The following is a 15,139-nucleotide window of genomic DNA, read 5'->3' as shown; positions in this document are numbered from 1 at the left end:
AGTGTGATTCTATCGATGGATTTGAATAATCAAGTATTTTTGCACATTCCTTATATTTTCACAATTTCTCAATGGTGCAGATGTCCTTTCGTCTCTCCAGGGTGAATGAACAATTGACACTACATATCACGTGTTCATTTTTTCCTTGCTGTGAATGGTGTGTTAAGGTTTTTTCTGAGGCCGTTTAACTGATTAAGACGCTGACCAAAGTCAGTTCACTAGAACATTGTCGCTTAGATGAAGCTGTGTCTCTCTATTTTCCCAGTTACAGTGGTGTTTGAAATGTTATGCTACAGATAGAATAAAGATTTCTACTTTCATGTTCAAAGGCTGATAAAATGAAGCAATGACGCGATGTTGAAGTTTTCTGTCTGCCAATCCTCCCCCTCAAACAACCTGGAAAAGAAGTTTATAAAACCGTTCACTGAGGGGATAAAAATTCAAAACACAAAATTCTTATGGAACATCTTTGTCTTTCTTAATGCCCAAAGGTTGATGCCCAGCGCAATTCATGCTCTCATCCAGTGTTAAAATCTGAAGCCTTCATACCAAATACATTGCACCAGTCTATCCTCCACTCCCAGTTTCCTTCTTCCTTCCATCTCCTCTGCCTGTCCTCAGCTTCCCAGTTCCTATCTGCAGACTGTTAATCAAATCAATGAGTCTGAATCAGGGCTTGGAGATTCCTTGTGAATCCTATCCATCCACCTCCCAGGTTCCTTACTGAACAAAGATCAGAGGCTCATTGATTTCCCCAGAATGGAACTTCTTATTTATTGTTCCATCTCCACTGTTGTAAACCATCATCCACTGGCTGCCCAACAATAGTGGCATTGTCTCAGCCCTGTTCCCAGGACAGAAGAAGCAGCCCCACAACTGCAAACTAGGAAATGCCAATCTGGAATCAGGTTCTGTGGCTCTGCAAAGTGTTCCCAACCCAGATTCTGGTTTCATTACATCCTCCAGCACCTGTGGAGGTGATAGGCAAGTTGGTCCAAATCACAACATGCTATGATCAATGCCCAGAAGGATTAGTGAGTTCTGCAGCAAAACAGACACCTTGTAGAGTCCACATCCGGACTATTGTGTACAGTTTGTATCCCTTCCCAAAAAAATTGTACCTGCCATACAGCCAGGGCAGCAAAGGTTCATTAGGTTGATACAAGGGATAGCAGGACTATCATGTGAGGATACAAGGTGACCCAACTGGGCCTGAATTCATTTGCTATGAGAAGAATGAGAGGGATATTATCTGATTGAGCCATATAAAATTCTAAGAGGGCTGGATGATGCAGGATGCTTCCCTGAAGGGTCACTGGAGGCAGAACTCTGCTTTCACTCAACATACGCTACCAGACTTGTTGAGGTTTCCCTAGCAATTTTTGGATTTGTTTTCCCAGTTCGGGCAGTCTAGAACCAGGGGTTTTAGGCTCAGGATCCAAATTTAGGAATTTCTTCACTCAGAAGGTGGTGAACTTGTGGAGTGTTCTACCACAGAAGGCTGTGGAGGCCGGGTCAAAAAGTACCTTCGAGGAACAGGAAGAGAAAGACATTTTTTAGCTCTTAAACGGATCGAAGTATACAGGAAGAGAAGAAAATTGCATTGATCTCGAGGTTGAATCGTATTGAATGGAGGCGGCGGCTTTACGGGCAGTGAGGGACGGGGCACGGTGAGGATCTTCCTGATTGGCTCCTTGAGCCCCAGCAAGCGCAACGTCACCATTGCCTCCACTCAATATTGTGGCGGGACGCCAGCGCGGTGTCAAGGAGAGCAGCTACCGGTTTAAATACCGAGCCAGCAGATGCCCATTTAAGTCTTCTTCGCCTCTTAATGAAGCCTCCCGATCCACCTACCGGCATCGCTTCTTCGGGAATCCGAGCAGTTTACATCTGCGACGAATTGCACCCTAATGCCCAGGCAATTGACGGCAGCTGCGGACCAATAGGACGAAGGGGAGGAGCAACCGGGAAATACGCCCAGCCACCCAACCAATCAGTGAGAACGAAGGGGCGGGGCTGACCCGAATCCCCCACATTCGCCGAAACTCTGCCGTATTTGCAAAGCTGATTTCTACCAAACATCAGGTGAACACTGGAACCTTCTGTTTGTGGCTTTAAACGGATGAAACCTCGTGGGGGTGCAGCCAATACTTCAACATTTGTAACTGAAACGTGGTAGGCATGGTGAAACAATTCACAATCAATCGAAGGGCTGACTTTGAGTAAAGGAATAAGTAAGCAAAGATAGAATGTCATCCTTCAAACAAGGAACGTCCATGGTTTGGTAGAATCACAGTCATACAGCACAGAGGAGGGCCTTCAGCCCACTGAGTCTGTACCGACAGAAGGACCCAGGTTAGGTAAAGAAGAAGGTTAATATCGACAGAATTTGCAACAGATTATGTAGGGGACTAGGCCCGAAACGTCAGCTTTGTGCTCCTAAGATGCTGCTTGGCCTACTGTGATCATCCAGCTCCACACTTTGTTATCTCGAATTCTCCAGCATCTGCAGTTCCCATTATCTCTTATATAGGAACGACTGATTCCAGGACAATAAACGGTATGAGTAGAGGGAGTAAGCTGAAAAAAAAGACGAAGTGGCAGATGCAGATACATCTACAACATCTAAAATTAATTTGGATACGTAGATGCGTAGTAAAGGTTTAGAGGGTTATGGGCCAAATACAGACAAGTGGGACTAGTTTACTATGGGAGCTGGACCAAAAGGTCTGTTTCTGTGCTCTGTCTCCATGACTTAATTGATATATGAATTCTATATTGTAAATCACACTGATATTGGGAAGACAAATGGGGATACAGATCAGTATAAGGTAGGAAGATTTATGTTAATATGTTATTCCTGAAAACAAAAGAAACAATGATTTCTGTGATTGTGCAATCTTCTTGCTGTTACTGAGACTGTTGGAAACATTTAAAATGGATATCACAGGCATATTGGAAGATAAGTACACAATGTACAGCTTTGATGCCCTTGTCCCTCAAGAAACACATTTGAACACTTTTTCACACAGAGGGTACTGCATATATGGAACAAGCTGCTACAGCAAGTGGTAGAGGCAAATACAATTACAACATTTAAAAGACATTAGGACACTACATCAGTACGAAAGATTCAGAGGGATATGAGCCAAATGCAGGCAAATGGGACTAGTCCAGTTTGGGAAATCTGGTCGGTGTGGACAAGTTGGTCCGAAGGGTCTGTTTCTGTGCTCTATGACATCTGCTCATTTAGAGCAGAAGGGTGTATTCCTCGTTTTGATCAAATTATTTTCTCCATATTGTCATTGTATTATACCAAATAAGAGATTAAGGGCTGCTGAAAAATCTAGCAGACCATATTGTTAGAGTTTTCACTACAGTAACAAATGTACAAGAGTTAATAGTCTCTAATGGCTAATAACTACCTATACAATGCTCATCACTCCTTCCACAGAGTGACCAAAGTCACCTCTCCTTCCCCTTAATGATCTCATTTCCCCTCATACAGTGACCTGGCCCAGTATTCTTAATTCATACGATGACCTGACCTATCACATCCATCTCATACAGTGACACGACCAACACACTCTTCTCATCCACAACCATCCTTCTGTCTCAAAGTAATTAAAATCTACCAGACAGTTTGGGGCTGCATAGATGTGGGCCGCAATGAAGAGACAGTTGTACAGTGGGAGAGATAGTAGGAACTGCAGATGCTGGAAAATCTGAGATAACAAGATGTAGAGCTGGATGAACACAGCTGGCCAAGCAGCTTCAGAGGAACAGGAAGACTGATGTTTCAGACCTAGATGCTTCTTCAGAAATTTTTTTTTCTCTGAAGGAGGGTCAAGCCCGAGATGTCAGCCTTCCTGCTCCTCTGATGCTGCTTGGCCTGCTGTGTTCATCCAGCTCTACATCTTGTTATCTCAGTTGTACAGTGGGTTTCACTTGACATTAAATTCTCCTTCCTGATGTCAAAGGCTGAGATGCATTACACCTGTAAAGTTGGCAGTGAGAAAATTACACAGACTATGTTTTCTCGCAAATAAAATCCAGTCCTCAGCTCTTGAACCATTTGTGACAAATTCACAACAGTCAACACAGGCCCTTGTTGAGCAGTGTTGGGGTAGAAACTTTGGTTGGCACAATAACACCAGAAACAGAATGGAATTAAAAGATAATTGGAAATCTTCCAAACGACATGAGAACATGAGGGAGATTGCAAAGGCCTGTAAAATCTTCAACCAGTTTACAGGATGGACAAAAGCTTGGCGTTTAACATGGGAGGAGAACCAGAAAAAATGGAAATAATTTTGAGTGAGAAAGACCCAAATATGGCACAGTTGACAAAGGACATCTATCAGTTTCCTCTTATCACTGGAGAAATCAGAATTCAGAACACTGTCTGAAGGAAAGCTGATTTACTTAACATTTGTCTTGAGTATCAATGCTTACTCTAACTATTATATTATTAGTAACGTCACCAGAAACAAACCTCAATTGTCAGAATGAATGACATTAGTCCTGAATATGATTAACAACAACACTTACAAAATAATGCACTCCTTGCAGTCACTTGTGAACTCGTTGGTGTCTTAGCAGGGTGGACGAACGAGTGAATCTCTTCCCACATGTGGAGCAGGTGAATGGTCTATCCCCTGTGTGAACTCTCTGGTGTGTCAGCAGTGTGGATGACTGAGTGAATCCCATTCCACACACAGAGCAGATGAATGGCTTCTCCCCTGTGTGACTCCGCTGGTGATTAAGTAGGTTAGACATCCAAGTGAACCCTTTCCCACAGAAAGAGCAGGTGAAAGGTCTCTCCCTGGTATGGTTTTGCTGGTGCATCAACAGATCATTTCGAGTTTTGAAGCTTTTCTGACAGTCAGGACATTTAAATGGCCTCTGATCAGTATGAATGAGTTGGTGTGTCAGAAGGTCAAATGATCGCATGAAACTCTTCCCACAGATACAGCAGGTGAACGGCTTCTCTCCAGTGTGACTGCGTTTATGGGTCAACAGATCATTTTTCCTTTTATAATCCTTTTCACAATAAGAACATTTAAAAGGTCTCTCCTCACTATGAATAAGGTGGTGTGACAAGAGATTGGATGAGTTAGTGAAGCTCTTATCACACACTGAGCATGTGAATGGTCTCTCACCACTATGAGCTCGCTGGTGTCTTAGAAGGTGGGATGATTTGGAGAATCCTTTACCACAATTGGAGCAGCTGAATGGTCTTTCTCCGGTGTGACTGCGGCGATGAATATTCAGCTCAGACAAATAATTGAATCCCTTTCCACAGTGCTCACATTCCCATGCTTTGTCCCCAGTGACGCTGCACTTGTGCTTTGACAAGTTTAATGATCGGATGAAACCTCGTCCACACACAGAACATGTGTATAGTTTCTCCATGCTGTGAACAGTGCTTCCTGACTCCACGTCCAATGGTTGGTGATGTTCGGAGCCGAATGTGATATCTGGCTTGAGGTTCCTGTGTACAAAATTTCACTTTCTAACATCCTGCAAAATGAATTCAAAACATGGTAAAGACAGCCTGAAAAATACAAAGAGCCGTTGTGAAATTAAGCTGAACAAACCTGGTCATTTGTGGGGCCAACATTAGGAAAAAAATGAGCATGAAAACTGTCTGATTGTTATAAAATGCAAATGTGCCACTACTATCTAGCAATGAAGGGAACCTGCCTCTCAGTCTGGTTCGATACAAGAACGCAAGGCAAAAAAACAGAGGTTGAAATGTAATGCTTAGGAAAAGGCCTTTCGGCGAGCCTGCACTGACACATTTTGCCATTTCATTACTAAAACTGCCTTCACTTACACGATCCTTAGTCCTCCATTCCCTTCCTAATCATGTATTTATCCAGGAGTTTCTTAAATACTGTTATTGTATCACCTGGATAGTCCAGGTGAACTTAAGGTTAAACTTACCTATACTGGCCCTAAACCCTACCTCTGCCTCCGTTGCATTGATGACTGCATCGGCGCCACCTTGTGCTCCCACGAGGAGCTCAAACAGTTCATCCACTTCATCAACACCTTCCACCTGAAACTTAAGTTCACCTGGACTACCTCTAACACCTCCCTCACCTTCCTGGACCTCTCTTGTCTCCACCTTGGGCAACTGCCTAGAAACCGATATCCATTTCAAGTCGACCGACTCCCACAGCTGCCTAGAATACACTTCCTCCCACCCATCTTGCTGCAAAAATGCCACCCCCTATTCCCAAGTCCTGCACCTCCGCCGCATCTGCTCCCAGGATGGGGCATTCCACTCCCCTACATCTCAGATGTCCTTGTTTTTCAAGGACCGCAACAACCTCCTGCAGTGGTCGAGAACACCCTCAACCATGTCTCCCGCATATCCCACAACCCATCGCTCACATCCCATCTCTGCAATAACAACCAAAAAAAATTCCCCTTGTCCTCACGTACCACCCGACCAACCTCCGGATCCAATGCATCATTCTCCGACACTTCCGCCATCTGCAATCTGACCCCACCACCAAAGACAATTTTCCATCCCCACCCTTGTCTCCTTTCTGGAGGGACCACTCTCCCTGACTCCCTTGTCCGCTCCACACTCCCCTCTAGCCCCACCACACCCAGCACTTTTCTCTGCAACCGCAGGAAGTGCTACACTTGCCCCCACACCTCCTCCCTCACCCCCATCCCAGGCCCCAAGAAGACTTCCCACGTCAAACAGATGTTCGCCTGCTCATCTGCTAATGAGGTATACTGCATCTGCTGTACCCGTTGTGGCCTCCTCTACATTGGGCAAACCAAGCGGAGGCTTGGGGACCGCTTTGCAGAACACCTACGCTCGGTTTGCAATAAACAACTCCACCTCCCAGTCGGGAACCATTTCAACTCCCCCTCCCATTCCTCAGACGACATGTCCATCCTGGGCCTCCTGCAGTGCCACAACGATGCCACCCGAAGGTTGCAGGAACAGCAACTCGTATTCTGCTTGGGAATGCTGCAGCCCAATGGTATCAATGTGGATCTCACAAGCTTCAAAATCTCTCCTCCCTCTACTGCATCCCAAAACGAGCCCAGATCGTCCCCGCCTCCCTAACCTGTTCTTCCTCTCATCTATCCCCTCCTCCCACCTCAAGCTGCATCCCCATTTCCTACATATTAACCTCATCCCGCCCTCTTGACCAGTCAGTCCTCCCTGGACTGGCCTATCTCCTCCCTACCTCCCCACCTACACTCACCTCTACTGGCTCCATCCCCGCCTCTTTAATTTGTCTGTCTCCTCTCCACCTATCTTCTCCTCTATCCATCTTCGATCCGCCTCCCCCTCTCTCCCTATTTATTTCAGAACCCTCTTCCTCTCCCCCTTTTCTGATGAAGGGGCGAGGCCCGAAACGTCAGCTTTCCTGCTCCTAAGATGCAGCTTGGCCTGCAGTGTTCAACCAGCTCTACACCTTGTTATCTCAGATTCTCCAGCATCTGCAGTTCCTATTATTTCTTTTGAACCCCAACCTCCACCCACACTGCAACTTAAACCTGTGTCCCCTGGTAATTGACCCTCCAACCCTGGGAAAATGCTTCATACTTTCCACTCTACCCATGCCATTCACAATTGTATAGACTTCTATCAGGTAGCCCCTCAAACTCCTGCTTTCCAGTGAAACCAAACCCAGTCTATCCAACCTTGTTTCATAGCTAAAATCCCCCACATCAAGCAGCATCCTAGTAAACATTATCTGTACGCTCTCCAAAGCATGCATATCCTTCTGGTAGTGTGGTGACCAGAACTGTACGCAATATTCCAAGTGTGGCCTAACTAAAGTTCTGAAAAGCTGCAGACAAACTTCACATCGACAACATGACAAGACCCTAAACAGAACTTATCAAAGCTGCTTGATGAACTTGGGAATATCATTTTGTCCAAAGTTACCTCCCAGTTGCAAATCAAACTGGCTTGAAAATATATTGTTAGCAAATTCATCTTTGTGTGTGAAAGTCCTGTAACACCTTGTGTCATGGCATTGTTGAAGAAGTTTCACCATACGTGCTGCAGCAATTTTGTGACCATCACCTTTTCCAGGAACAACGAGAGACTGGCAACATTTGTTTTCATTTTCTGTTCAAATGCAGGCTTTACTGGTGTGACCCACATTCATCACCCATCCTTAACTGCCCTTGTGAACAGGTGGCACAGTGGTTAGCACTGCTGCCTCAAAGCGCCAGGGACGCAGGTTCAGTTCCACCCTTGGGCAACTGTCTGTGTGGAGTTTGTATGTTCTCCCCATATTTGCCTGGGTTTCTGCTGGGTGCTCTGGTTTCCTCCCACAGTCCAAAGAGGTACATATTAGGTGGATGGGCTCTGCTAAATTGCCAAAAGTGTTCGGGATGTACAGGTTAGGGGCATTAGCCATGGGAAATGCAAGGTTACAGGGAAAGAGTATGAGATGGGTTTAGGTGGGATACTGTTTGGAGGGTCAGTGTGTATATATACACTGATAATAAAATGTGAGGCTGGACGAACACAGCAGGCCAAGCAGCATCTTAGGAGCACAAAAGCTGACGTTTCAGGCCTAGACCCTTCATCAGAGAGGGTCTAGGCCCGAAACGTCAGCTTTTGTGCTCCTGAGATGCTGCTTGGCCTGCTGTGTTTGTCCAGCCTCACATTTTATTATCTTGGAATCTCCAGCATCTGCAGTTCCCATCATCTCTGTATATATACACTATCTGGTGTAGGTACATTCAGAGGAGTGTTAGTAAAGGAGTTCTGTCACAATTGATAGTAAGGGAACTATAGTAAAGGCAATATAGTTTCAAGTCAGAAGGTATGAAACTTCTGTTTTATCTTCTATTCATTCATGGGAATGTGTCGCATATTGGCTTGTCTCAGCTAACATTCATCGCCCATTTCTAATTGCTTACAGGGCAGTTAAGAATCAGCTGGGGTTTGAGGGCTACATGTATGAAGCAATTCCTGTTCACTGGTTTAAAGTCTGTGCACTTGCATTTTTGCTTCCTAATTTTATGGATTTCGACACAATAGCCACATCATAACAAAAGCAATCACTATTCCTTGATTATGACTTTCAATAACCCTAACCCTAATCTTAACCCTATTGCACCAAAACTATCACAAATGAAAGAGACCTGATGGGATGCATCCTAGGATATTAAAGGAATTAGTTACAGAGACAATGGATACAGTGGTAGTAATCTTCCAAGAATCCTTAGATGCTAGAAAGGTCCCAGAGGATTAGAAAACTACCAATGTCACACCTTTACTTAAAAATGAGAAACAGACAGGCCACTTAGTCTAATGTTTGTTATTGGTGTAATATTACAGTCCATTATAGAGGATGCAATTGAAGAGCATTTAGAAATACATAACATAGCCAAGGTTCATGAAGGGGAAATCATGCTTGACAAATTTATTATAATTATTTGAACCAGTTACAAGCAGATAAAGGTAAAGCAGTAGTATCTAATACAATATATTTGGATTTATAGAAGATGTTGATAAAGTAGCCTATGTTAAGCTACTTAATAAAGTAACAGCCCATCATGTTAGAGGTAGTATACTAGCATGGATAGAGAATTGGCTAACTAATTGAAGACAGATAAAGTGGCAGTTTCAGGATGGCAACCAAGTGGATCATTGCTGCAACCACAATTACTTATACATTAAAGATTTTGATGAGGAAAGTAAATGTACCAGAGCCAAGTTTGCAGATGACTCAAAAATTGGTGAGAAGGCAAGTGGTGAGAATGGCAAAGAGTCTACACAGGGATATAGACAGGTTAGGTGAGTGAGCAAATCTTCACAGGTGGAATATAAATGTGGGAAAAGTAGAGGCTTTGCACTTTAGCAAGAAGAGTAGAGGAGCTGAATAGTATTTAAAATGGAGAAAGACTGCATAAAGCAACAGGATAGTATGAATTTAAGAATATCCATGAATCACAATAACCTAGCATCCAAGTTCATGGGTAATAAGGAAGGCAAATAGAATATTGATTTTAATTTCAAAGGGAATGGAGTGGGAAAAAAAGTCAGGATTTTTGCTAAAATTATAAAAGCCACTAGTCAGACCATAGCTGGAATCTTGTGAAAAATTTTGAGCCCCTCATCTAAGGAAAGACATACTGAAATTGAAGGCAGTCCAGAGAAGGTATAAAGGGATTATTTTCTGAGGAGAGCTTGAGTAGGTTGGGCCTATACTCATTGGAACTTAGAAAAATGAAGGGCATCCTTATTGAAAAATTCTAGATTCTTCAGGGACTTCACAGGTAGATCTGAAAAGGCTGTTTCCAATGTGAGACAGTCTAGGAACTGAAGCAATAATCTGAAAGTGAGGGATCACCCATTTAAAACTAAGATAAGGAGCATTTTCTTTCTCAAGATTGTAGTGAATGGGGAATTCTTTACTGAAGGGGACTGTTAAGCTGGATCATTAAGTATATTCAAGGCTGTTAATGACAGATTTTAATCATAAAAGGGAATCCAGAGTAATGACAAACAGGCAAGAAAGTGGAATTAAGAATTACCAGACAAATCTCGATCTCAATGAATGGCAGATTAGACTCGATGGGCTAAATAGCCAACTTTTTCTGTTACGATTTCTGGCATAACCTGTCCCAGCATTCACCGCAGAGCAGAGAGTCCCTGGCGTGGGTGAAGGGGAATAGCAGTACGCAGGCGCAGAACCCGGCATTTGGGAGCATGCGCAATGCGAATGCTATCCAGCAAGAGACGTTCCTTTGTCATCTCTGCAGCCGGTAAAGAGGCGGTAATGCGGGCTGAGCGATGGAGCCGGTGATTGAACTGAAAAATGTTTATAAACATTTGGTATAGGCCACAAACCATGGATATCACCCAGCAGGTCCGGTGTTTTTAGCTCCCGAGGTTTTCTCCCGGTAACAGGCCTCTGTTATTGGTCGCCATCTTGTATCAGCGTGGAGCGGAGCACATGCGCAATCTTCCCCCCAATGCTGTTGTGGAGGGGCATCAGGTCTCTTTTTTTTACACTGGGTCCTAGTGCTCTGGGGCAGAGTATGGATTTCAGGGAAACGGGGTTTTCAACAGCTTCACCCATTCCCAGGCTGCAGGTGATGTTTGAAATCAAAAGGACTCTGGACTGTCTATGTATTCAATGTGAGAGGTTGTAGGCACAGTGTGGTTACCTAGTGGGCTGCTGTACCACTTTGTGTTGCATTTTACTACCAGGCCCCTCTTCTTTGAACAGTATGGAGAGGGGTTGGGTGAGTCATACGATCTTCTCCAGGTCCTTCTGTTGATTGAAAGAACAAGTTGTAGGACATAGCTAAACAGGACACATTGGGATTGGGGGCTGAATATAAGAACAGAAGAAATAAAAAGAAAAAGTGCTGGAGAAACTCTGGTTCTGACACCGTCAACAGAGAGAAAAACAGAGTTAATGTTTTGAGTCCAATGTGACTCTTCTTCTGATGTGAGGGACAGAAAAACGTAGGAACAGGTTCAGGCTATTTAGCTGTGAGCTACCTCTACTATTCAGTAAGATCCCAGCTTGTTTCCATGGCACAATCTTGCCTAAATCTCTTTATAAGAGTTCACCATCCTCTCTTCCATGCCATTGTGTGGCCATGGGGAGAAAGCAAAAATGTCCACTGGTTCGCCCGATATCTTCCACAATCTGGGCTTCTCTGGATGCAGTCTTTTATAAGCGATGCAAAAGTTGCTAGTTGGACCAGCATTTATTGTATGTCACTGATTGCCCCTTGGGAAAGTAGTGGTGAATTGCTTCATTGAACTATTGCAGCCACCCACTTTTTTCTATTCGTGATGTGTGAGCCAGCAGTTATTGCCGCTGAGTAGCTTGGGTATGACTGCTTCAAAGGGCAGTTAAGAGTCAACCACTAAATTAAAAATTGAAAGAACTGTGGATTCTGTAAATCAGAACTGTTATGAGGAAGGGTCACCAGACCTGAAATGTTAACTCTGATTTTGTCTTCACAGATGCTGCCAGACCTGCTGAGCTTTTCCGGAAACTTCTGTTTTTGTTAAGAGTCAACCGCATTGCTTTGGGCCTGGCGTCACAGGAGGTAACAATAACAGATTGCTCTAAGGTTACCTCTTAATTTAAGACTTATAGAATTTAACACTTTTAGAATGTTTAGAATTCAAATTCCAGAATTTGCTGTGGGAGGATTCAAACCCATGACCCCAACATGATCAGCTTGGGGCTCTGGGTTGTTAGTTGAGAAGGTGATGACCTAGTGGTATTATTGCTGGACAATTAAGCCAGAGACCCAGGAATATTCTTGGCACTGGTGTTTAACTACCCTTTCGGCAGTTAGGGATGGGCAATAAATGCTGGCTTAGCCAGTGATGCCTTTATTCCATGAATGAATAAAAAAAATTACAATTACTACAGTGCCACCACTTCTCATACTGTTAGGAAGGCAATTCCAGTATTTTAATGCAGGAATAAGATTATACTTCCAAGTCTGTCTGGAGGGGAGCTTTTAGATTATAGTTTTTTCATATATCTGCTGCCTTGCTCTTACTAGAAATGACACTTCACTGGTTTTGTTGGGATCATTCAAAGACGGGGAGGAACTTTGTCTCTGAGAATAGTGAATTTGCAATTCTTTACTAGCTGTTGAGTCTGGAGTCATTCAGCATGTTCAAGGATGATTTAGATTGACTTTTAACCAGAAAGGCACTTGGGGATTATAGGTATAAGGCAGTAAAGTGAAGTTGAGAATTGTGGTGTTATTGAATGGTGGAGCAGACTCAAGGGAGTAAATGTCCTATTTCTGATCTTACATTTCATGGTCTTGTGATTCCCTTTTCTTGTCTCATGTTCAGTTTGGTCTCTTGCTGATTTAGATTCTTTTAGTTTGATTTGACCACATATACAAGTGAATGAGAGTGGAAAGAATGTTCCTTAGAAATTTGAATGGTCTAATCTGAATTTTTGATGTGGACTGAAAGTGATACTGCTATCTCTGTTTCTAGGGGATTAGAAGGAAATGATTTGTAGACTGGAAAATCAAAGCAGACATCACATCAGTGTCACAGTTACTGGATTCATCAGAATTTGAATATCACCAGCCTATGAATGTGGAAGAAATGTTTGTTCTGTTTCTGGGAAAAGATTTTGAACATCATTGTGGCTGGAAAAACACCGAGACACAACCACACACACCATTCGCAGTGGGGAGAACCTGCGCTTGTTTTGTGTGATCTTCAACTGATTGTCCAACCTGGAGAGACACAAGGACACCCGAATCACAAAGAAACCATGGAAATGTGGGGACTGTGGGAAAGGATTCAGTTCCCCATCCCAGCTGGAAGCTCATCGACGGAGTCACACGGGTGAGAGACCATTCACCTGCTCTGACTGTGGGAAGGGATTCACTCTATCATCCAGCCTTCAATTACACCTCCGGGTTCACACTGATGAGAGGCCTTTTAAATGCTCTGTCTGTGGGAATTGCTTTAAAATCTCACCAGACTTAATTAAACACCAGCTTGTTCACACTGATGAGCGACCATTTGCTTGCTCTCACTGTGAGAAGAGATTCAGACAATCATCTCATCTAATTCAACACCAGCGAGTTCACACTGGGGAGAGGCCATATACCTGCTCTGCGTGTGGAAAGGGATTCACTTCTTCATCCAACCTGGTGACACACCAACGGGTTCATACAGGGGAGAGAATTTTCACTTGCTCTGTGTGTGGAAAGGGGTTTTCTCAGTCATCCAACCTACTGAGACACCAGCGTGTACACACTGGGGAGAGGCCATTCAACTGCACCAAGTGTGGGAAGAGATTCGCTCGATCGGCTCACTTGCTGACACACCAGCGAGTTCACAAGTGATTGTCAGGATTTGAGTCTGCCGAGGATCACATTCTGTTGCATTTAAGAATTCCTGTAACAGGGCAAGATTTAATGTTCTGTATATCTACCAAATAAATCAGTTTTGCTGAAAATAGACAACGTGCTGTTGAACTTAAAGGAAATACAGGAGTAAACTGTACAATCTCTTGAGCTTGTTCTACCATTTCATATGATCATTGCTGATCTGCAACCTCAAAGCCTGTTTCCTGCCTGTTCCCCATATCCCTAGATTCCCTGAGGGACCAAACCCATATCTCAGTTTTCAATACCTTCAACGACGGAAACAGAAAATCTACAGCTCTGAATGAGGCCATATGACTTTCAGGTCTGTGTTAGCCTATTCCCACTTCCCAACTCCTGATTTGTAATCCAGCAGATAAAGAATAATTCCAACACTTTTCAAATGTGAGGAGAGTTCCTGCTTCAACCATCTTTTCGGGCATGAGTTCCAAATCCCATTGTCCTCAGAATGAAAACATTTCTCGACTCCCTTTCCTAATCTACCTGTTATTTTAAAATGAATGCACCCCAGTTATTGATCTCTTTGCTCAAGGAGGAGGTATGGATAGGAAGGAATTCTCCAGTCACCTAATGATTTTGTCCCCCTTAATTAAATTTTCCCCCTCATCATCTTTTGTTTTAATGTAAATAAAAACAGCCAAAATTCTGAGCCAAAGTTCTGCAGCGCTGGCAGAAATTCTAATAAATCCCCTCCATACCCTTTCTGGAGTATCCTTGTTTTGGTAACTGGAACCAAATGCAATTCTCCAGCTGTAGCCTGACAAGTGTTTTGTACACTTAGAGCAGATTCTACCTGCTATTCTGAACCTCAGCTAATAAAGAACAAGGGCATTTGTGGTAGGCACCAAATACTGGCCTTGCCAGCCTCAATCACATTCCAATAACAAAATTAAAACAATTTTAACTTTCATTTAGAAACAAATGGAGTTATTAGAGATAGACAGCAGCGTTTTTTACGGAGGAAGTCATGCCTCATTAACTTGTCAAAGTTTTTTGAGGAGGTGACTAAGATGATTAATGAGGGAAAAGTGGTTGATGTTGTCTGTGTGGATTTCAGTAGAACCTTTGACAAGGCAGTTTGGTACAAAAGGTGAAGTCACATGGTATCGTGGTGAGCTGGCAAGATGGGTACAGAACTGGCTTCGTCATAGGAGACAGAGAGTAGTGTTGGAAGGATGCTTTTCAGAATGGAAGGTTGCGACTAATGGTGTTCACCATTAGGAATCAGTACTGGGACCTC

The 15,139-nt window shown here is 43.6% G+C and overlaps 2 protein-coding genes across 5 annotated transcripts in view; one reads left to right on the top strand and one right to left on the bottom strand.

The window, feature by feature from the left end:
* Positions 1–10,945, bottom strand: part of LOC125449222 (zinc finger protein 239-like) — a 97,202-nt gene extending 86,257 nt beyond the window's left edge. For 3 of the 4 annotated variants that reach the window (XM_059641456.1, XM_059641457.1, XM_059641455.1), the window contains exons 1-2: positions 10,537–10,939; positions 4,552–5,523 (exon numbers count right to left, since the gene is read on the bottom strand). In XM_059641456.1, coding sequence (XP_059497439.1) covers positions 4,573–5,415 — 843 coding nt within the window. In that variant the 5' untranslated portion in view covers positions 5,416–5,523; positions 10,537–10,939 and the 3' untranslated portion in view covers positions 4,552–4,572. Of the gene's footprint in view, positions 1–4,551; positions 5,524–10,536 lie in introns of all 4 variants that reach the window. The other variant, XM_048524919.2, reaches the window with a different exon arrangement.
* On the top strand, positions 10,719–13,977 carry LOC125449235 (zinc finger protein 239-like). Its single transcript, XM_048524934.2, has 2 exons — positions 10,719–10,804; positions 13,233–13,977. The coding sequence occupies exons 1-2, from the start codon at positions 10,719–10,721 to the stop codon at positions 13,855–13,857; spliced, it is 711 nt and encodes a 236-aa protein (XP_048380891.2). The 3' UTR covers positions 13,858–13,977.
* Positions 13,978–15,139: the final 1,162 nt, after the last annotated feature.

This window comes from Stegostoma tigrinum, chromosome 42 (assembly GCF_030684315.1).
Source record: "Stegostoma tigrinum isolate sSteTig4 chromosome 42, sSteTig4.hap1, whole genome shotgun sequence".
Classification (NCBI taxonomy): domain Eukaryota; kingdom Metazoa; phylum Chordata; class Chondrichthyes; order Orectolobiformes; family Stegostomatidae; genus Stegostoma; species Stegostoma tigrinum.
The sequence above is the reverse complement of the archived record's forward strand: the minus strand, read 5'-3'. Positions and strand labels throughout refer to the sequence as shown.